This window comes from Aedes aegypti, chromosome 2 (assembly GCF_002204515.2).
Source record: "Aedes aegypti strain LVP_AGWG chromosome 2, AaegL5.0 Primary Assembly, whole genome shotgun sequence".
NCBI lineage: Eukaryota > Metazoa > Arthropoda > Insecta > Diptera > Culicidae > Aedes > Aedes aegypti.
The window spans coordinates 35,548,211-35,571,436 of NC_035108.1; the positions used below are offsets into that span (position 1 = coordinate 35,548,211).

At 37.0% G+C, this 23,226-nt stretch overlaps 3 protein-coding genes across 5 annotated transcripts in view; 1 reads left to right on the top strand and 2 right to left on the bottom strand.

The window, feature by feature from the left end:
• LOC5572885 overlaps positions 1-23,226 on the top strand; it is a 136,337-nt gene that overhangs the window by 66,172 nt on the left and 46,939 nt on the right. The window lies entirely within an intron of this gene.
• Positions 2,954-3,894, bottom strand: LOC5572887 (zinc finger protein 425). Its single transcript, XM_001654182.2, has 2 exons — positions 3,625-3,894; positions 2,954-3,569 (listed from the first exon to the last, which is right to left on the bottom strand). The coding sequence occupies exons 1-2, from the start codon at positions 3,775-3,777 to the stop codon at positions 3,099-3,101; spliced, it is 624 nt and encodes a 207-aa protein (XP_001654232.2). The 5' UTR covers positions 3,778-3,894; the 3' UTR covers positions 2,954-3,098.
• LOC5579458 (lysozyme c-1) lies at positions 10,008-22,131 on the bottom strand. Of its 3 annotated transcripts, none has more exons than XM_021840503.1 (3): positions 21,811-22,131; positions 10,356-10,698; positions 10,008-10,291 (listed from the first exon to the last, which is right to left on the bottom strand). In XM_021840503.1, the coding sequence occupies exons 2-3, from the start codon at positions 10,654-10,656 to the stop codon at positions 10,152-10,154; spliced, it is 441 nt and encodes a 146-aa protein (XP_021696195.1). In that variant the 5' UTR covers positions 10,657-10,698; positions 21,811-22,131; the 3' UTR covers positions 10,008-10,151. The 3 variants fall into 3 exon arrangements, with proteins under 3 accessions (XP_021696195.1, XP_021696194.1, XP_021696193.1); XM_021840502.1 differs by having other exon boundaries at positions 10,356-10,678; positions 21,811-22,130; XM_021840501.1 differs by having other exon boundaries at positions 10,356-10,678; positions 21,792-22,130.

A 23,226-nucleotide genomic window follows, 5' to 3' on the forward strand; every position in this document is an offset into this window, starting at 1 on the left:
TCTAATTTAGTCGATTTGCCAAATTTCAGCATTTTATTCTATCAAAAAGTCATATAAATAATAAAGTTTACGCAAAAAACTTGCTCCCTTGCACCAATAGTTGCCATAATGTTCCAGTAGTGGACCAACGGATGGAAACAGCTTTAAAAATGGATGTAAATAAATGGAGAAAAGTCGCAGAGATGATTTTTATGCTTCATTCGAATGATATTAGTTGCTGTTTCAAGGGAAAAATTTAAAACCTATGTAAAAAATTATCATTTTGTTTAAAATTCCTAGTATCATTCCCGAACGTCTACTACTGGAGCACTAGCGCAACTACTGGAACACGTGTACCAATAGTGGCTCAAGCGATTTTATGTTAAAAAAAATATTTTTATCATTCTTTTTATATTTTTCCTATATAGAAGAGGAAGAAATCTTTCTGATGACGCCAAAACATCTCCGTTAAGGCATTTCGTTATTTTGTTATGACTTTTTATAGCTTAGGTAGTCCTCTAATGGCACCGGCACCCTATGTATGTTCTAATATTGATAATGGTTTTCGCAACGTTAATCGCATAAGTGTCCTATATGCATAAAAGTAACAAAACTAATAATTTTGCTACAGGCTTGCCTCCAAAACATGTTTTTTTTTAAACAAAACATCAAATTTGTATCACAGAAGTCATAAAAATGACATGAGATGGTAAACATATTTTTGGCGGTCAATAATATGCACGCCTTTTTAAAAAGTTAAGATGTTTGAAAATCGTTAAAAATTTGACGTATCGTCTTATACTTGAGCCTAATTTGATCGAATATAATTATAATTTGAAAGTATTAATGTACTTTGTGCTATCTTTAAACTTAATGTGGGCAAACTACAATTTTGGTCATGAAGCATCTGTCCCCCAGTTTCGAACTGCAGACAGCTTCGTAAAATGTGTTATTTTTCATCATGCATATATGAAAAGGGGGTTTTTGATGGACATCTTGCAAAACTCAAATTGTGCTTGTAAATATTGCAAATGCAGTAAATTGGCTGTGAAATACCATATTTGGAGTAAAAACATTCGATGATGTACAAATGTACAGAAATCGAGCTAATGCCTGGTTGAGTCCGGTATTGGAAGCCAACCTTTTATGATTGGCCAATTTGGTATTAGAATAAATTACAATAGTTTGACAGAAAATATCCATATTCAGTACTGAAAACAACAAATCTCTTTCCAGAATAGCATTCAATCCGCCATGACCATTGGATGGACAACGTTTGAAATTTCTATAGAAATCGAAACCTTTTTCGTAAATAACCGCCGTAGTATTTTTCCACCAAAAGAGATAAAATCTCCTTGAATCAATAAAAGTCGCTGTCACAATACACTGCTCTAATAAATATACATAAACCTATGTATAGCACTCCCATAACACAATTTGAATGAAAGCCGAACCTCTACCCACCCAGCCAATCACCGCAAATTCTATGCAAATCCTTGCAAGCATTTGTCAAAATATCACTTATGCTGTCGCTTTGGAACGATCCACTCAGTCAACCCACGCGTGTGCAAATATTCACATTAGCTCCGAGCAGCCTGGAAGCTTGATTTCGATAGTAAAAGTTGTGCTCACCTGCTCAGCCTCAACCAAACAGTGGACATATTTTCGGCGAGGTAGCTCACTCTCGCATGCGTTAGATTGCAAGCTTGAAATGGAGAAGGCTGTCCCGTCGACCTTAATCGACATAAATTAGCGATAACTTATGGATTAATTTGAATAGTTGGCGAGCTGGTTGTCTTACACGTAGTATCGGGGAGAGGCTATTTTCACTTGGTCGTTTGAGAAACCCAATCGCAAGACGGGCGTCCATCGTCGATATCTGATTGAATAAATCGATGCGCATTAGCTTAGGATACCGTTTGGTCGCGTGGGTGTCTTGCGCCGGAGTTCCCGAGACCCCCATTAAGACTATTATGGATATTTATTGATAGTATTTGTTGTTGGTGTCGCTTTCCATCGCAATCCAAGTGTCACCGTTTGCCATACTTATTTATGAGCGATCATCAACTATTGGTTTGATAAAGTTCTACGCTTAATCATTGGGTAGTTTTGAAGAAATAGGCTTGAATCTTGAACAAGTCTTCGTATTTACACGAAAACCAAAAAAAGCAAATAAATTTTCAAAGAAGTGAGACCCCCAAAGGTGAGAAATGCTCATTCATAATTCTTTGTTTCATTAGTAGAATGATAAATCATCGCCTCCGGCCGCTACGGCTTCCGAAATATCGACTTCGATCGGGTAGACAAGACCCGCGTTTCAACTCCCAGTGACATCTCAGAGCGCGGTACGTGACAAAGGTTGAAACTAAACAGGAAAATTCACGGTTCCGATTAATCACGCTTCTCTCTGTTCGGTCCAGCAGCGAACGACTTGGACAGTACCGGGTGCACAGCGGGACGAAATGGAAAATAATTGGACATTAACGCATGCACCGAAAGTATACACTGATAAACAATAAATTTTTCATTGTCAATTCTCAAAATTGAAAACTTTGTCGAAGACAAAAAGAAAATGAAATTATTTAAAGACACAATCAAAGTACTCTTCAAAAGAAGAAACATTGCCGAAAACACCGAAATGCTAAAACCGATAGTTTTAGCGCAACATACATCTCCCATTTTTCTTTTGATTTCGTCCCAATGTGTGGCGCAAGCATGGCCGATAGTCGTCATTCTTTCTAGGAAACATATCTTCAAATGTTCGAATGGAAAACGACAAAAACTCCCGACTCCCGACTCAAAGCAAAACAAAATAGACACAAATCGCTACACACCGATAGACGGAATGGTGGATTAGGAAGGAGATGAGATAATAGAGAATTAAGCTCCGCGGAGAATCCGATTTGACACAGTTGCGGACAGACAGTCGGACAAGTCAAACCAGATCTCGGACTTCCATCTATGTGTCTATGTGTAAATTGATATGATCTTTGTAGATCGTTGAAAGTTTACCATCGCCATTTATTTATAAAATGAGTAGTGTTAATTCTGTTACTAAAATCAAGTCTATAATCTAGATATTGTTAAACATACGAATTCCATCAGTACTCATGTCTGCGCTAGTTCAGCTTCAGCGTGACTCTGCCATAAGCATCACTACCGTGATGCGAGCTTCTGTGCAGCATCAAATCTCCCGACAATTTGAATCTTCTGAAGCAAACGTTGCATTGGAACGGACACTTATGAATTCGAATGTGGTTCATCAGCTGAGATTTACCAGTGAACTTGCTCCGACACTCGTAGCAACCGAAAGTCTTCATCTGCTGCTTATCATCTTTGACGGCCACTTTCTCCGTCTGAGATTCCTTGTCGCTCTTCGGAAGCACATACTGTGTCGCCTTAGCCAACATTCCTGTGTCCCATTCCGGATCACGTTTCACTACCGAAGGTACCACCCAAACGCCCCCAAATGATTTCACCTTCAGAATCCGGTTGACTCGGAGGCAGCGTTCCCGGAAGCGGTACGTGGTGACCAGATCACGCAAACAGTCGCCACAAATGTTCTTCGATTCTCCATCCTTTTCTGAAATCTAAAACAACCATCACGCCACCACGTTCAAAACCTAACTCACTTGCGGCACTTACGATAATTCCGCAAATCGTGGCTATCAGTTCGCAGATCGGGCCTTTGGATTCTTCCAAAATGGAAAACACGTCGAAAAGCAGATCCGTTGCATCCGTCAGGCAGCACCGGCAGTAGTCCTCCAAAGGGGCTCCGTTGGCCATTGGAGTTGCCATTTTGCGGATAATAATCACTGTAATTTTCGGAGCAGCTTCTACTGGATGCTTGCGGCAATTTGAAATCCGACACAACAATGAGCACACGAGTTGGATGAACACACCCCGAACAATGAACTTGATTGTTTGGACAGTTGAGATCTGCTGATGTGCGAGTGGATTGAAGGCCAGGGGAAGTGGTTCACCTAGAGTGAATTTCTGTCAAAGAAAAAGTAGATTTTGTATGAGATTTGACAGAAAAATGAATGACAAGTTCATCCACTTCTCCTGGCCTATAGCAGTGGTTCATCGATGGAGCTCAAATTCGGATTTCGCTTAATTGAGTGCTTCGAGAGAGTATCTCGAATGAATAAAAAAAGGAAAACTAATCCTTTGAATGATCTATAAAGCATAGCATAGGAAAAATGTGAAGTCTTCTTCAAAGTGAAATTTAAAAAAAGTTTATAATAATAAAATCATCCTCAATTTTGAATCCTGATTGATGCGCTAGCTGATAAATATGAAAATTTCATGGTTCTGATGAACAAATTTGCAAAAACATTGTAGCAGGGACAAACGAGCAAAAACTTAGTCAATAAAGGGAATACAGTATGCGGGCCACTTGACAAGCCTTCTCGAAGCCCGAATATAGCACAGCTTAATACTGCTCTAGAGTTAAAAAGAAAATTAGGATAGCATTGTAATGTGTTGTTTAACTTTGCACCAGATCAACAGAAAAAAAATATGATCAACTCTGCTCAAACGAAATACATAGTTTCAAAGAAGAGCTGAAATCTGAATAATATTTGGTAAAATGGTTCAAAATTGAAAACGTAATTCAACAATTCTAAGTTCAATAAAACTAAAAGATAACATGATCATCAACTACGAAAATAGGAGGGAGCAGCTAGTCCTTTCATGAATTAATTGTAATGTCATCCCGAAACAAGTGCTACCCCGCGTAGATACCCTAACCATCGCGGGAATCCAATTCACATGCTAATTCGATCGCGTTTCCAACTCGTAAACCCAACAGCTGGAACTTAATTGATTGCTATGTGGCGTATAGCAGCAATTAAATCAGTCCAAAGCTTGACACACGTCAGGTCTCCAGCAACATATACGAGCTGCATTACAAAAGCCATAGCAAAACTAGGTAAACAGGTCGTTATTCAGTAATTAGCTCGTCCGGATGTTTGCTCGCGCGGTTCGACATCCAGCATTCTGTGTAGAATGAAACAGTTCCACACGTCGACGCAACTTTAAGTATCGTTGTGCGAAGATAACAGCTGTGTTCAACGAGCTGCTCGAACTTGGTTGCAACCACTTGCGAGTCAGCTTTTGGTGTTCATTGAGCCACTCCAACCTACTTCGAGTCGCTCGGGTTTGTGTTCATTGAGCCGAGTCCAACCAACTCCGAGTCGCTCGAAACAGGTTGGAAGCTAGAGTCCGAGCTAGTTCAACCAGCTCGCAGTAGCTCGTGTTTTTGACGTTTAAAACGTAAACATTGAGAAAAAAAAGCAAAATTCCGAAGCGATACGGATTGTTAAGTGCGCGAATTTTTTTTCACGTGGAATTCCGGTAAATTTGTAAAAAGAGTAAAAAGAGCGTTCATTGAGAAAGCAGCTTGGAGTTGCTCGAAGTAGCTTTGACAGTTATTTGTTGACAAAAAATACGAGCTAGTACAACCAACCCCGAGCAAGTTCGATCAAAGTCATTGAACACAGCTAACATTGTTTGACAGTTGAACACATAGCGGAAAGAATACCGGAAGATTCATGTTTGTGCAGCTATCAGGGCGATTCGTTTCCAAAAAAATAGAAAAAATAGCACTGATAGACGAGTATGGTTTTCAGGTCTCTCCAGGATTGCGTCATATCGAAACAAGACATCGCATTTCCAATTACCTTAAAATAAAACATTCTCGAGTAACGTTAAGGAAACCACAAAACCGTGACAGTTTACGTCTTGAGCAAGAGATGTGTGTACGATGATTTCGTTAGAAAGGGAAACAACAGGTATTCTGGTTAAATTCGTTGTGTAAGTCCACTCACGTTGCACTATGTCGAAGCGTGCTCGGTGTCAGTTTCAGGTTACAGTTTCGTTGATTTTTATTTCCTAAAAATGGTCATAAAAAGCAAAACCGTAACCTAACGCCCCGGTCGTGTTTGCTTACGGATGCTGTCGATTATTCGACACGTCTCACAAATTTGTCAAGAGAAGGAAGAGGTGTTTGCGGTTTCCAGCGTAAATGGACTATGGTTGATTGTCGTTGTTTCTCTTTCGATATATTTAGAGTAGAAGCGAAAATTTGGATAGCCAGCTTTTGTACCGTTGAGCTATACGTTGACCACCTGTTTCTATGCAGAATTTTCCATAAATATAAATATGAAAATTCCAGTTAATTAGAGTTTTTTTTTTAATTTGTTGATTTTTATGACTGATTTGAAAAATAGCAGCAATGCTTGGCGCTTCGGAAAAGATTTATTTTATCACACCCAGGACAATGTCTCTAAATCAGAAATACTACAAAAGAACTACATACAAAGTTAGCATAGCATAGCATAACCGACTAACAATTCGGGTTTGAGAAATTTATTTGCACTGTCGCAAAAAAAACGTTATGGATGAACGTCTTCTTCTTTTTCTTCTTCTTCTTCTTCTCCTTCTTCTTCTTCTTCTTCTTCTTGGCATTGACGTCCTCAATGGGACAGAGCCTGCTTCTCAGCTTAGTGTTCTTATGAGCACTTCCACAGTTATTAACTGCGAGTTTTCTTTGCCAAAGTCGCATTTGTATATCGTGTGGCAGGTACGATGATACTCTATGCCCAGGGAAGTCAAGGAAATTTTCATTACGAAAAGATCCAGGACCGACCGGGAATCAAACCCAGATACCTTCAGCATGGTTTTGCTTTGTAGCCGCGGACTCTAACCACTAGGCTAAGGAAGGCCCCTAACGTATTTTTCTACATTATATAAATAAAAAACAAGCATCACATTGTTCACCTGGCCACGTCCTTACAATCGCTTGGGAAAGGGAAGGAATGTTAGTCCAGCGTCTACTTAAGAAGATACAGGGAACCTACACTTTCTTCATAGACGCCACGTCACGCTCAAAAAAGAATTCTGGAAACGTGAACTGTCATAAATACACCGTGAAGTACCGTCGCGTTACCATGAACGTTCTTGGAACCACACGGAGAAAAACAGAATTGTCCAGACAATCATAATTGCTGTTAGATCAATCATATTTTATATTGAATTTCAGTCAATCATACATTAAAATTGATTCAACAATAGTTATGGCTGGCTTAACTATTAGTTATGATTGGTTTAACTACACAAAATAGTTGAATCATGCATAGATATGATCGACCCAATTTTAGTATACAATCATAACAATGGTATTATTGTTGATGCTATGTTGTCAAAATCGATACGAATCATCTTTATCGACATTGCAGAAATGCGACAAAATGTAAATAAATATGGAACCACTACCTTGTGAGTGAGAGCCCATCAACTTACATCTAGCCCAACATCGCTTGTTGGTGAGCTGCGGTTTTTTTTTTGCAGTACAGCTCATAATGCTTCAAGGTAATAATGTGCAGAATGCTGATTCAACAATAATATAATTGAACTATTCATGTGATGGAAGATAGAAACAAAAGCAAAAGTGATTGGGCAAACCATGCTGTCAGTTTAGAAGTACAAGAAATGGCCATTCGAGGTCATACCGAGGCAACGTTGGTATACTAATTTGAAACTTATCATTACAAGTCGATTGAAAAGAAATTAGCTCTCTGAATTAATGTTCAGAATATGTCCACTTTTGCGGATGTTTCGGATATTCCGGAACCGCACAAAGAAGACCTTTAAGACTAGACGGCGGCAATGAAGTGTATACGATTTTGAAACCACGCATGCAAATTGCAAAGCGCAGCTCTGTGGGTCAATTGTCAGCATATGTCCATTTTTTACGAAAGTTCCGAATCTTCCGGAAGACTAAAAAATGGCCATACGAGATCGTACAGAGGAAACGTTGAGCATCTCAACATGAAGTTTTCTACTTGGACTTGGATCAATTAGAGAGAATCAGTAACAAGGCTTAGGAAACTGTAGTTGTTCTTGTCAGTAACATCCATGGGCGTAGCCAGGATTTCAATCAGGGGGAGGCTAGCGACTTCAGAAGTTTATTCACAAATTTCAGTCCAGTTATTGAAAAGGAATAAAAGGATTTCTTACAGTTTCTTCAAGAATTCCCTAAGATTGACTCCACCAGCATTTCTTCCAGGAAGAACTCCAGAACTTCTCCAAGCATCTAACAAGTATTCCTAAAAATAACTCTACAGAAAATTCTACTTAGAGATTCGCTTAGAGATTTTCCTAGCATATGTTTTAGTTTAGTTTTAAATAGTTAAAGGGTTAGAAGCAAAGGGGTGACTAAAACCTAGATTTGAAAAAATCGACTTTACAGTTTTCCAGAAATTTTAGATTTCATACAAACAGTTGAGAGCCAAAAAACAGGCCAATCTCCTGCAAGTTGTGTTATTTTCCGTACAATATTTTTGTATACTTAACTGAAAACTGACCAAAATATCACTTACAGCGTTTGGGCCCTTCAATTTGCGCTGCCTCAACAGATGTTATGAAGTATTTTCTCTTAAAATCGTTTTTACGATACGTTTTAGAGTACAACTCCTTCCTTAGCCGAGTGGTTAGAGTTCTCGGCTACAAAGCAAAGCCATGCTGAAGGTGACTGGGTTCGAATCCCGGTCCGTCCAGGATCTTTTCGTAATGGAAATTTACTTGACTTTCCTGGGCATAGAGTTGAAAATGCCACAAATATCTTCTGCATTATTTATTGTGTGGCCATCTTACTAAATTTCATATGTATTCCCTCGTTTTGATTTTCTTCACAATGCTCCATTTATCAGTTTCCACGTAGTTTTCTGATCTTTTCTCCTCAACAAACTCAGGTAAAATTCTCTTTTGATATAAGCCTCTTGCTGAGTATTTTCGATACATGTTCACAATTCTGCTATTCATACATCATCGTTCTTTTTGAACAATTTGTCTTTTTGCTTATGGCACCATATGTCCATTGACATCAACGGGCAGTGACTTTTCACTTTTGCCTTTACTTCTACTGTTTTAGAACTTTGTACAAAATTAGAGTTATAAGAATCGACCAAATACATCAGTTTATCACTGGCGACTAAATTCTGAGGCATACTGTGTATACAGTTCCAAAACATTTTCCTTCTCCGATGGTTTACGATTTGCTTGTGTAGCAGCAGAGAAGAAAATTTACAATGTGTATAAAATGAGGAAAATATAATTGAATGGTCGCTAGAATCAACAACATTTCATTGATTGAACCACTGGCAAGGTTAGGTTTTGTGAATATATTGTGACCAACAATCACAACAAGCCCTCTATCCTAATTGTTGCATAAATTAAACAGCATATTATAAATTATATAGGTCATCGCGATAAATATCAATTGGTGCGTAAATGAAAATCGAATTTATTACTTTACCATTTAATTCCAGTAGAGTTTGTGTCCTTTGACAAATACGCGTATTTTGTCCTCAACGACCTGACAGATGCTTCATTTTTATTTTTTCAAAGTCTTGCTCCGGTGCTTTTAGTACAACAGATCAAACAATTGACCCTAAAAATCTTTGAAAACCTCACATATATTAGAAGATTACAAAAATGTTGGTTCCAACATTTTATAAATAGAAATTGAGACGGTCGACATATAGAGGGTTCCAACTTTTTTTTTTTAATGAAAATACCCATCATACAAAAGTATAATTCTGGTCAGAAGTCAGATATCTTAAACTAAAAATCGTCTCATTCTCAACATAAATCAGTCTTTAGCTGAATGTTGCACCCACCACCTCAACAAGGAGACCATATGATACCAACTCTCACGGTAGCGATAGCATTTCTCTAAATGGCAGCAACCTGACCCGATCGCTGGCCGCCACCGTCGTCGGTAAACATGTCCATCTCCATCTTGGGCTCGAGAATTGCATTTTGAAAAGCGAGTAAACAAAAGTAAAAGGATCGACTTAGTGCAATGTCCGACTCATTGAGGCAACCGTTGTTGGTGCTGGGGGTTCCAATTTGAGATGGCGGCGTTTTAGCCGCAAAAGGAGAGACTTGTTCGAGTGGTTCGAGGCGTTCTGCACAAGCGAGGAACCGTTTCTTTCCATCGCAATTTAAACGAACAGCTGATGTTGGTTGCAAGGTTGTTTAAGTAGTCTTGTAGGTAGGTTTATTTGCCTGATTCAAGGTACGCTTAAGAGTGAAATGCATTATTTGGAAAACCTTGACGTATCACAATCGGTTGGCACCTGTGCCATTGAGCTTAACTTTTTTGTCTAAATGTAACAGTTGGAAATGTTGGGCAGTTCCTTGCCCTTGCACTTTTTCACCCAAACAGGCCAGCCGTTGAATCCTAACCGACTCTGGATGATTTTGACGCACTCGATGTCGTTGGTGATGTTGTCATCCAGAAAATCTGCGAGAGATATTCAAACATATCAATATTCTTTGAATGGATGAAAAGTTCACTCAAGTCTTACCTTCACACTTCATATTGCACACGCCACCTTTCCGTCCCGATCGGCACCACTGTTTGCTGTTGATTTGGAAGATTCCGTAACTGGCAGTCAGGTTCGGCATCTGCGTCACCTTGGTGGTATCCAAACCGCTTTCGGCGTTGGCCAGACATATCCAGTTGCCGTGGAATGTGCGGGAAATTCCGTTCTTGCCCAGTTCCTTGGCCAGGTCACATTTTTTGAAAACTTTGGCTTCGCTGAATGTGGCTAACAGAACTAGGAGTACGCTTGCCACGTACAGGATATTTTGGCTGGGACTGACCATTATGTTTGATTTTTGGGTCGATCTAAAAAGAAATGGAACACACTAATATTAATTTTATTTATCTCATTTCAGGTATGACATGGCAATATGCATTCAGACAACGATAGTAAGGTAATCAGATCAGTTAATTTATATGAATTGCCTAAGGCTCCATTCTGGTTTCAGGGATGTATCCGACCCAATGATCATGGTTCTTAGAAGTTTCATATAGAATGCATAGGAGGAGATCCCCAGTACCGACTTAAGCCCTAAATTCATAATTCGAAAAATATTGATTTTATGGGCTCGTGTAACCCATTTATGATAAATATTATCATTTTTATAGTGTACAAAAATAAAATTGAAATTATAAATATGAATTTTGACAATGCATTTTGATGATGTATTTTAGTACCAAATTGATCGATCTTGAAAAGTGGCACCCAATACCGGACACCATCTGGAAATGCCTCGAATTCTGCAAATTTGAACATCATTGAATGTGTACACTATAGGAATAGTTTATAATTACTAATTCAATGCATTTACAACATTTACAAGACTAATTTGAGTTTTTCTTAGCTTACAAGATGCCTATCAAAAACCTCTTCCATATATAATAAAAAATAGCACATTTTACGATGTTGTTCTGAATGTTCATTCTTCTTAATTTTATTTCATGTTTGATACCATGATCGACGGAACCCATGAAAAATGAAAGTATATTAAGACACTGCACAGTGGTCCAGGAATCAGTTTTACGCGGAAAGATGCATTTTGAGCTTTAGAATGAAACATTTGACAAAAACGGTCTTCTACAAAGTTGTTTGTATTAGTTAAGCCCTTTGTTTGGTGTTATTGAAAACTAGGGTGGACCACATTTTCATAGAAATTGTGTAACTAACTTTCTTATTTGTAGAAATTATATTATACATGCTTCAGCAAAGTTATAGACCATTCAATTTCAAGCAACTTTGCCGAAAAAAGTTTTTTTGTATCTCTTAAATTGACCGATTTAGAGCTTTTTTCCTGCAGTGACATAGGGTGGTCCGAACAAAACTGGTTTTCTGGCTCTAGAGTTTTCAATTCAAATTTCTCATCAAAGTAGTCTATGAGACACTTTTAGAGCTTTAAAAAATGCGTAATTTGGTGAGTGAAGAAACTCGCTATCTCCTTCCGTTTAGGAGTTATTGTTGTTTTTCTCTCAAAAACATGCCTACTTTGATTGTGAATATCTCTGATTGGGGCAAACATAAAAAATATCTTTTGACTGCATTCAAAAGACAAAAAAAAATGTATATTATATCAAAAAATTACAGATGTGTTATTTTTGTAACTCTAATAAAATGCCTTGAAAAACAAAGGTTTTTAAGCAGAAAAAATTTAATAACTTTTGAACTAAAATAGATATCATCAATATTTTTGCATGAAAATTTGCGTTTTGTTAAGTTCTAAAAGTCGTTCATAGACCGCTTTGACGAGAAATCTGAAATAAAAAAGATAGGGCTCTAAAACTATTTTGAAGATTTTCATGGTATGTATTTCTTTATTATTTTGCATTTTGAGCATGAAAATGAAATTTTAGACAAAAATGATCTTCTACAAAATTGTTTCTAAAAATGTAAGCTTTCATACTGTGTCATTTGAAACTAGGATGGTCCACAATATCACACATATCATATAATCAACTTGTTTATTTGCAAAAATACTGGTATATGCTCTTAGGCAAAGCGGTAGAACTTGAAATTTTGATCAACTTTGCCAAAAAAAGTTTTTCTGTAGCTTAAAATTTGACCAATCTAGAGCATTTTTTCCTATTCATCGCAGGGTGGTCCAACAAAAATAAGTTTTTGAACTCTAGTTTTTTTAATATTATTTTCTCGTCAAAGTCGTCTATGAACGACTTTTGGAACTTAACAAAACGCAAATTTTCATGCAAAAAGATTGTTAATATCTATTTTAGTTCAAAAGTTATTAAAGTTTTTGTGATAAAAAATGTTTGACTTTCAAGACGTTTTATTAGAGTTACAAAAATAACACATCTGTAATTTTTTGATATAATATACAATTTTATTTTGTCTTTTGAACGCCGTCAAAAGATATTTTTATGTTTGCCCCAATCAGAGAAATTCACAATCAAAGTATGCATGTTTTTGGAAGAAAAACAACAATAACTCCTAAACGGAAGGAGCTAGCGAGTTTCTTCACTCACCAAATTACGCATTTTTTAAATCTCTAAAAGTGTTTCATAGACTACTTTGATGAGAAACTTGAATTGAATACTATAGAGCCAGAAAGCCAGTTTTGTTCGGACCACCCTATGTCACCATAGGAAAAAAGCTCTAAATCGGTCAATTTAAGAGATACAAAAAAACTTTTTTCGGCAAAGTTGCTTGAAATTGAATGGTCTACAACTTTGCTGAAGCATGTATAATATAATTTCTACAAATAAGAAAGTTAGTTTAATCATTTCTATGAAAATGTGGTCCACCCTAATTTTCAATAAAACCAAACAAAGGGCTCAACTAATACAAACAACTTTGTAGAAGACCGTTTTTGTCTAATGTTTCATTCTAAAGCTCAGAATGCATCTTTCCGCGTAAAACGGATTCCTGGACCATAGTGCACTGACGCAATAATTACAAAGATATCATATAACAAATCAAGCTGTCCGAAACTGAGGGACAGGAGGTGCTCAACGAAAATTGTAATTTGTCCATATTAAGTTCAATTATGGTACAAAATACATTCATACTATCAAATTAGGATTATTTTCGATCATGCGTGATCCAAAGTATTTTTTCGTATTCCAAATAATAAGGGTGCCGGTACCAATGGTTGTAATGTACCAGTAGATTGGACTATGGAATAAAACGTACATTTTTCGATAAAAATGACATGTGCTAGTTTTGGTGGATGGATCGTCTCTAGTTCAGTCGATTTGCCAAATTTCAGCTTTTTATTTTATCAAAAAGTCATATAAATAATTAAGTTTATGCAAAAAAAAATGCTCCCTTGCACCAGTAGTAGCCGTCGTGTTCCAGTAGTGGATCAACGGATAGTAGCAGTTTTTAAAATGGATGTATAAAAATGAAGAAAACCCATAGAGATGATCTTTATGCTTCATTCGAAAGATATTAATTGCTGTTCCGAGGGAAAAATGTTAAACCTATGTAAAAAATTACCATTTTGTTTAAAATTCCTTGTATCATTCTCGAACGTCTACTACTGGAGCACTAGCGCAACTACTGGAATACGTGTACCAATAGTGGCACAAGCGATTTTATGTTAAAAAAATAGTTTTATGACTCTTTTTATATTTTTCCCATATAATAGAGGTTGAAATCTTTCTGTTGACGCCAACAGATCTCTGTTAACCCTCTTATACCCAAATTTTTATTTTCGATTTAAGTATTATTTTTCGTTATCTAAAATCGTTCTAAACATGTTTTGGGCATTTATTCATTTTTATTCGCAAATATTTAAATTTTGGTTTTTGATTTTTATAATTTTATTTTTGAACATCCCTAGCATTTTTCATTTTTTCTTGAAGCCTTTTCTAGTTGTTGATTTTTGGCAATAATAAAAATTTAAATTGTTACGGTATTTTTAAAAATATTAAATTTTTAATTTTTTTTCGGAGCGTATTTTGCTTTCCGTGTAACTAACGGAAAAACAGGTTTGAAATGATTTTAATACCACCAGGCTCTTCTTTGTGATAGGTTAATCGCAGAAAAATATAAAACGTACGATTTTTTATATTACACGTTAAATGAAACCCAGGCATTTATAGGTTATATAAGAATGCAATTTTTCAAACAATTTCTAAAAATACAAAAAAGTTTCAAAAGTCATAAAAAACTTTTCTTATATGCGTGTTATGAGTCAAGGTATAAGCCAAAAATAAAATCATTTTGATTTCCGAGCTACGAAAAAATACACAAAATTCCAAAGTGTACCCCGTCTAAAGGCGGGGTTGGGTATTAGAGGGTTAAGGCTTTTCGTTATTTTGTTATGATTTTTTATAGCTTAGATTGTCCACTAATGGCATCGGCACCCTACTAAATAGGCTCAAAATTAAGAAAATACGTCAATTTTTTAAAGATTTTCAAACTTTTCTACTTTTTTAAAAAGACATGCATATTACAAAGATGTGTTATTCTTCGCAAACAATAGTCTACTTAATAGCTTTCTTTTCTACAAATACACCATCTTGATTGGACCATGATTTCTCAATGTTTCGACTTTGTCCGGTATTGGGTGCTGTCCGGCACTGGGGGATCTCCCCCTACACAGAAAAAATTTTCAATGACTTGAAAAAGTAAGGATTATGTATGTTTTTACACGGTCCTGTTAATTCAAATGAATTTTAAATTAAATTTCAATTGAAAATGTTTGAGAGTGTAATATAGTTATAAATATAGGACTGACAGTTCAAATATGAGCATTGAGGTATAAAGTTTAAAATACAATATTTTTTAGCTGTGTAAATTTTGAAGGGATTGTAGTTTAATTTAAAATCATTCAACACTGTGAAGCAACACTAATTGTTTGTAATCCTTAAGCATTGACTCTTTCAGAGATTTTTCCACTCCTTCACTCACTTACTCAAACTGTTGTCGCTTAGAATACACAGTTTCCCTGTATGAGAAATCCCATCAAAAACCTTATAAATTCGTTAGTTCGGATAAAATGAGCATAATAATGATCGGTGCGGTCAGTTTCAAAGCATGCACTCCCTTCTCTAGACTAATATTGCTTAGAAAACGTTATGTCATTTAAAAAAAAATAACTAATACAGTAAACCTCCATGAGTCGATATTGAAGGGACCATCGACTCATGGAAATATCGAGTCATGGAACAGCAATCTTTTGGAAACCTGTTTCAAGGGACCATCATAGTAACCATGAAATGTTGTTTCCAGTATGGTTCCATGAGTCGATATCGAGTCATGGAACATCGACTCATGAAGGTATCACTGTAAACGGCTTCACTGCGTATAATACACTGCGTATAGGGTGCTGGTGCCATTAGTAGACTACCTAAGCTATAAAAAACATCATCATAACAAAATAACGAAAAGCCTTAACAGAGATCTTTTGGCATCAACAGATAGATTTCAACCTCTACTATATGGGAAAAATATAAAAAGAGTCATAAAACTAATTTTTTTAACATAAAATCTCTTGAGCCACTATTGGTACACGTGTTCCAGTAGTTGCGCTAGTGCTCCAGTAGTAGACGTTCGGGAATGATACAAGGTATTTTTAACAAAATGGTAATTTTTTACATAGGTTCAACATTTTTCCCCCGGAACAGCAACTAATATCTTTCAAATGATGCATAAAGATCATCTCTGGGGCTTTTCTTCATTTTTATACATTCATTTTAAAAACTGCTTCCAACCGTTGATCCACTACTGGAACACGACGGCAACTACTGGTGCAAGGGAGCAATTTTTTTTGCATAAACTTAATTATTTATATGACTTTTTGATAAAATAAAAAGCTGAAAATTGGCAAATCGACTAAACTAGAGATTAGATCATCCGCCAAAAAAGGCACTTGTCGGTTTTTATCCAAAATGTACGTTTTATTCCATAGTCCAATCTACTGGTACATTACAACCATTGGTACCGGCACCCTAATATGATAATCCTATGGAAAACTTGATAAAATGGGGAATTTTGGTGTGATGGACATGATAACAATTCGTGCAGCTTTCTTAGTCAATTTTACATAAGATACACATATTTTTTCAAGGATTACGCGTTGCATTCACAAGATACAGAATTGTTCGTCGGTTTGAAACATATTTGAAAAAAAAAATTGACCTTGGATTGATCCTCTATCCTCAACCAGTAGCGTAGTTAGGGGAGTGCGGTGGGTGCGGTTCGCACCGGGTCCCGAGTTCATAGGGGGCCCGAAATCATGGTGGATACTTCTCATAGCACTAGAAATTCAGTTTTTAACAAACTAAAATGTATACAAGAAGGGAAAATCAGGTTTGAAGGAAAACTAAAATGGTAATGTGTAGGGCCCCCTGTAGCATCAAGTCATATCAATGTATGTAGCGTTCTTTTAAACCTGTTAGAACAACAATTTTTATCAGGGAATCGTGTCATCAAATATCCGGGAGCCCTCTATAACTTGAATCTAAGGAAGCCAGGAACATTTATATTATGAGCCATATTCTAAACCAAGCCTTTTATTGTTTGTACTTGAAAGATTACTACGCGACTATTCCTTAGGATTCTTAGGAAATCTACCTCTCGGTCAAATCACCAATCGAAGGGCACGAGTTCGAATCCCGATTAATATATTTTTACGTTGTCCATAAACAACAGCCATAAAAATTAATCAACTTTTAGCGTATGTGACTATTTTTTAACAATACAGGGTGTCCGCAAATTATCCGAACAGCAAAATATTGGAAAGATGATCTCGCAATGATAACAATGAACAATCAATGTCCATTAGAGTGGTTCAAAAAATCGTTTTTGCTCCACACCGTTCATTCGATTCTAGATTGGATTCTGAGTGTCCTCCCAAAGTTTGAGCTCATTTGGATGAAAACTGAGACTGCACAAGCCCTTTAAAGTTTATATGGGAATTACTATGGGAAACGCAAGCAATTCATTCAATCAGTCATAGTGTTTGCCCATGTGCTCTTGGAGATAAGAGCCACGTCGATACTGTGAGATACATTCATCAGCTACAACTTTGCCGAAGACCGTTTTCAAATCGGACGCCTCAGTAATTAGTTATTGTTTTATATCCAGTCACAAGTTCTTCAGCAGTGCTCATTTAACTTCTGAACAGGCAACATTGCTGCATCTGGCGCGAAAGATAGCACGCACAAATCATGGCTACTATGTTTTACTGCATATATCAAGTGATGCCTGCAGAACAGCCCAATAATTATAGCCAAAGTTTTACAACTCATTCGAAAATCAATAACTAATTACTGGGACGTCCGATTTAAAAACGGTCTTCAGCAAAGTTGTAGCTGCTTTTTATATCTCACAGTATCAACGTAGTTCTAATCCCCAAGAGCACATGGGCAAACACTATGACCGATTGAATGAATTGCTTGCGTTTCCCATAGTAATTTCCATATAAACTTTAAAGGGCTTGTGCAGTCTCAGTTTTCATCCAAACGGGCTCAAACTTTGGGAGGACACTCAGAATTTGATCTAGAATCGAATGAGCGGTGTGGAGCAAAAACCGATTTTTTGAACCACTCAAATGTCCATGTTCTTTTTATAATACATCTATATGTTAACACAACATACAACTTTAAAAAATTTCGAAATGATTGCTTGTTACAGTGAAAGGCAAATTTAAATTTTTCAGAGACGTTTTTACTGAGGGCCGCTAGTCATACTGGAAATGTGTTATCCCTAAAACCTAAAAAAGATGAATCCAAATGTCCTATTATTTTTTGACGTAATCTACAGGTTAGTGGCATCAAGTTAGACTGCAAATAGAAAATTGTACGGTTCAAATCCAGTGAATTCTATGGACATTTCTCTTCCGTCATAAAGCTCGGAAAACATCTCCCTTTAAGACACCTCAATACATTTGGGTTGGCTTTGCAATTATTTGAATTCGGAAATGTGTCAAACCTGCTTCTTAAGAATATAATAAGCCAATGTTTAAAACCATGCAGGAATATTGAATTTATTATGCTTGATTGTATAGAGCAATGTCTTCAAAGTTTGTACGGATAATTTGCGGACACCCTGTAGAGCACAAGCAGTTACATGCAAAGCGAGAATGATAAATTTCGTGTCACTCCTGGTATCCACTTTATAAAGAATCATGAACTTGTTTAGCCAAAGTGTGCTAAAAGCAAGTTACTTGGTGCGCTCTGGCAGAAAAAAATCTTGGTTTTCTTCGATCTTTACATTTTTTAACTACATCATTATTATCTCTTTGGAATCTTTGAGCGCGAAGGGACCTTGATTTAACATAATCTCTGTTAAAATAGATAATCCACCTAGAGAAATAGAATACTTTTTGGATACCGTGTACCAATTCATTGTTCACATAGGTCCCCAACATTACATTGTGGGCCAGTTCTATGGGAAATAAAAAATCCTTCCCAATTATAGTACATAAAAAATGTAACATGCTTTTCAACATGCATGGCGATGATACGAACCATTTGTCTTCTCTTTTTTTCTCTTGTATTGCTGGAAATCATAAAACACGTTCAGCCAAACCGAACTGCAAACCATTTTCTTCAATTTTTGTTCTATCTTGACTTACTTATTGGATCTTGTTAGTCATTTATTAGCGAAATATTTTTGAAAAGTGTCATTCATGATCGCATGTGAGTGGACTTCAATGTTGAATATCTCAAAATAATGGTTTTGGTACTTGGTGCGGTTTAGCAGAACCCCGTCCATTTGGTAGTCGAAATACGCGTATCTATCAAAAGACAAGCAATTAAACCGAAATTAAAAGGTGCAACACATAAATCTAATTTTTCAAATATCTTGATTGAGATTCTGCTCAGAGGGTTCGAATGCGAAAATATGTAGTCTAGTTACAAAGGTATTTTATTGCATTTCTTTACAACATTCACTGTTTCTATGACCCTAGACCAGTGAATCAATTCTCAACTAATACATAGCAACAAAGACATTCTCTTCTCTTGTTGCAACCATTTTCTTTGATAAACAGTTCAGGGGCCGTCCATGAATTACGTAAGGGTTTATGGGAGAAAAGGGTTTTTCAGATTTCAAAAATCTATCAAAGTTACCCAGTTTTACGGTACTTAATACATGTATTGTACAGAACAATTAGCTCATTTTCTTTCTTGGAACTCCTAAATTCAGAAGAATTAATTTCATGATCTCTTTGCAAAAATATTCCATATTTCTTTTCAAGTTTTTCAATTTCACCTAAAAAAAATGTCCTCAACGAATTTTTACATATTGCTTAATGAATGTATCTAGGAATTAAAAGGGCCAGATAAGCAAGACCATGCTAAGGGGTTCGAATCCTGCTGGTCGGTAATCTTTACATAACGGAGATTATCTTGACTACCTAGAGCATAAAGTAGATTCGTGCTTGTCAAAGGAATGTGTGCGAATGCATAAATGGTCAATTGGCAAAGAAAGCTCTTAGAAAATAGCTGAGAAAGTGCTCATAAGAACACTGAGCTGAGAAGCATACTCTGTCCCACTTGGGACGAATGGCCAGAAACGTATAAATAGCGGTATCTTTTCGAAAAAGCCTGTTGGCAAAATGGTTGGGAATGATACAAATCTGTATGATACAATTTCTTACAAATCCTGTGGTTCTTTTTCTAAGCTTAGTATTCTAAGAGCATTAATGAGGAATCCGAAATACCAATACATGATCTAACAGAGTAATGTCGGATTTATGACGATTTCTTAAAATTAGGAAGTACATTCTGAAATCTCTAGATTACCCATCATTGCTTTCCTTTTCTGGAATCAACGAAGATGTTCCTTAAGATCTTTTATCAGTGCTGAATATGTTTGAACTTGATTTGGAATATGTAGGAAAAGTTCGTACAAGCAAATTTTGACTTTACGACAAGTGGTGCAAGGCTGAAATGGCGCTAACTATAGTAATTACTCAAAAAAAGTCTTTTGAATAATCTGCCTGATTTCCGTTGAATTTTTGAAACCTTCTTAAATTCCGGTTACAATTCGTAGGGCCATAATAATAATAAAGCGAATTAAAAACGTACTTGACCTCGTATAGAAATCGGCCACCAAAACAAAGCATCGGAATTTCCTTTGGCGATAACACTCAGTTCAGCTGATGAGCGACGTTTGCTAACTGATCTACTGTCATAGTCCAGTTATTGAGTGGAATCTGTACTCTGCTGATGCAATCGAGCTGTGTACACTAGAGTCTCGTGTGGTTAGTCTAGCAAGCATCTTAGATTCTTGAAAAACCGAGCTTTCGCTACTGCGTGGTAGCCACAAGGTAAAAAAATCAGCGCGTCCGATTGATTGGATTGGTCTCTCGATTCAATTCAAAACACCAATCACCATGGTTTGAAGTGTTCTAACTTTGGATTAGCTCTACTGTCTTTAGCACTATACTCTGGAGTAAAAAGTGGAAGATTTTTAATATCATTCCACTTTTATGAAAGGATTAATTGACAGCTCGTTGTAGAAAGTCATTAAGATTAATTCAACTCCTTCAAAAGAAGCAAGTTTTCATCCAGGTAAGACACAAGACTTGCACACCGATTGAAGTTTCAAGTCTGGATCTGGCGGCAACGTTTATTATGTCTTTTTTTATCCAATCAAAACAAAACACGCAACGTTGAATTCGAGAGCTGTTTTTTTATATTGTCAAGAGTAAACAGTAGTGCAAAATTATGGATATCACCGTGCTTATTTTTTATCATGCATACAAGATGTGATGAAGATAGATACAAATGCGCATTTTTATTAAATCTAACACTATCAATCTTATAATGATCAACAATTTATTACACAAGCAACAAACATGTAATATAATCAACTAGGAGAAAGCAAAAGCACTAATTTTCGAACTACAAGAATTCTGTGCCAATTTTCAGATTTTCATACAAAGTAGGCCGAAATCAAGTGCTGGGTCGAAAATTTGCGTTTGTTTCTTTTCAGCCTAATTCAGCACTCTTTGAATTCGACATATCCTCATTTGCATAAAAAATGCACACATATTCAAAAACTAAAATTTAACAAAGATGCAATAATCCTACAAAACCACCGATCACCAAGTCACTCAGTGTTGGTTTTGCTGCTAATTCTCTCGCCTCACGATCGCGATCTCTCGTCTGATACGTTTTCGTGGTCTACCTTGAAAACACATGATACGTTAAGACAGGGTACGTCTATCTCCATATAGCACTGAAAACGAAAACTCAACCCTGTTATACGCCAGTTTTTCGGTGACACGCTATTTACGGCGTTATTTCTATTTGCACTTTGATACACTAACGTCAACTTTTCGACTTTGTTCACGTCCAGAACCTATTTCGAGCGCGTTACCACCGACTCGAAATTGCATTTCACTCAACCCGAACAATTTTCAATTCCAATTAGGTGCGATGGGACTTCCACTTATTCTGTCACGTTGATTGTCTGTTGTGACGAAAGTTCACCGTAGTTGTAACTTACACTCCAATAGATCACCAACCTAAGTACTGCTAGGAGAAAGCTGCTCAGCCGGTGTTCTTCACTCTCCGCTAATTACACGTCTTCTGAGTCGGGATCTTCAACTATCATTGATATATATTTGTAATCAACGGAAAAAGGGTCTCTGCTCCCTATCAGTAGTGACCGGATTGAACTACGCTTTTCCTTTGATGATACCAACACGATCCACTAGAGAACTACTAATTATACTGACAACGGCGGATTGTCCACAAGTGACGACCACTGCTTGTCCGAACGAAAGTGAACATGATAATGACTTTACGCGGCGACGATCGATGTAATCAACTACCTATGTGGGGCTCGCTGCTTCCAGCTCTCTGCCACTACCTAAGTTGTGTTCTCTCACCCAATTCTATACACGGTGTGTTTGAAATCGTTATCAGTGAATAAAATACCATCAATTCACCAAACATTCGAAAAATATGGTATCCAAGCATCCTCTCCGTGATTTTAAAAATGTTTCATCAAAGTAATACTGATTTGAAGATTTTGAGCCAGGTTAATCTCTTTTACATGCTCGAACCTTCTGAGCCGAAACTCAATAAAGAGAATTTTAAAAGTAGTTTTGAGTGTTCCGCACTAATTGGTTATCTTTTTGACAGATACGCATATTTCGACTACCACTTTCAGTCTTCTTCTGTGATATGTAAGCATCTTTCCTGTAAATCTCAAGGCATTTCGGTAAAGGAATCACAAGATACAGTGATTTGTGTATTCAAGATCATATTCCAATGGTTCATAATACAGTCGTCTCTCCACATCTCGATCTTCTACATCTCGATATCACTCCCTATGTCGATGATTTCTTCGGTCCCTTAATTCTGCTTATGATTTCTCTCTCCACATCTCGATATGCTCCTTATCTCGATATATCCATATCTCGATGTATTCCTGTTGATTTTTTTTTTTCCCCGGAGAGAATGCTAGGATACTATATCTTCCGTCCGAGTGGTGGGTGCAACAGGCACACCGTGTATAAGGTGTACCAACATCATCATCTGCGCTTAAATTTTGCCCGGTTCGGAACGAAAAGCAAAAACGTGTCCGGCGCCGCACTGCAAAACGGCGCGCCGGTAGAATGGTGGTGACGCGGGTAATAAACTGAGCCGCGTGGCACGTTCGGGAGAATCCCGCGAGCGTTCATATGTGTGAATTTTGTGGCAATATCAGGGAGACAAGAGAGTCGCCTTGTGTGATGATGAGTGCGTTGCGGGCGTTGAAATGGGCATTGAGAGAGCATCATCGGGCTGTCCGGTTATCGAAGCTTGATGTTTTTTGTTGTTTGGTTGATGGTTGAGGGTGTTTGCTTGATATAAAATCATTTCGATGTTGTTGTTTCTTCAATGAAATGCACTGTTTGCGTGAGATGAGTGTCTCCGGATATTCACTGATGTGA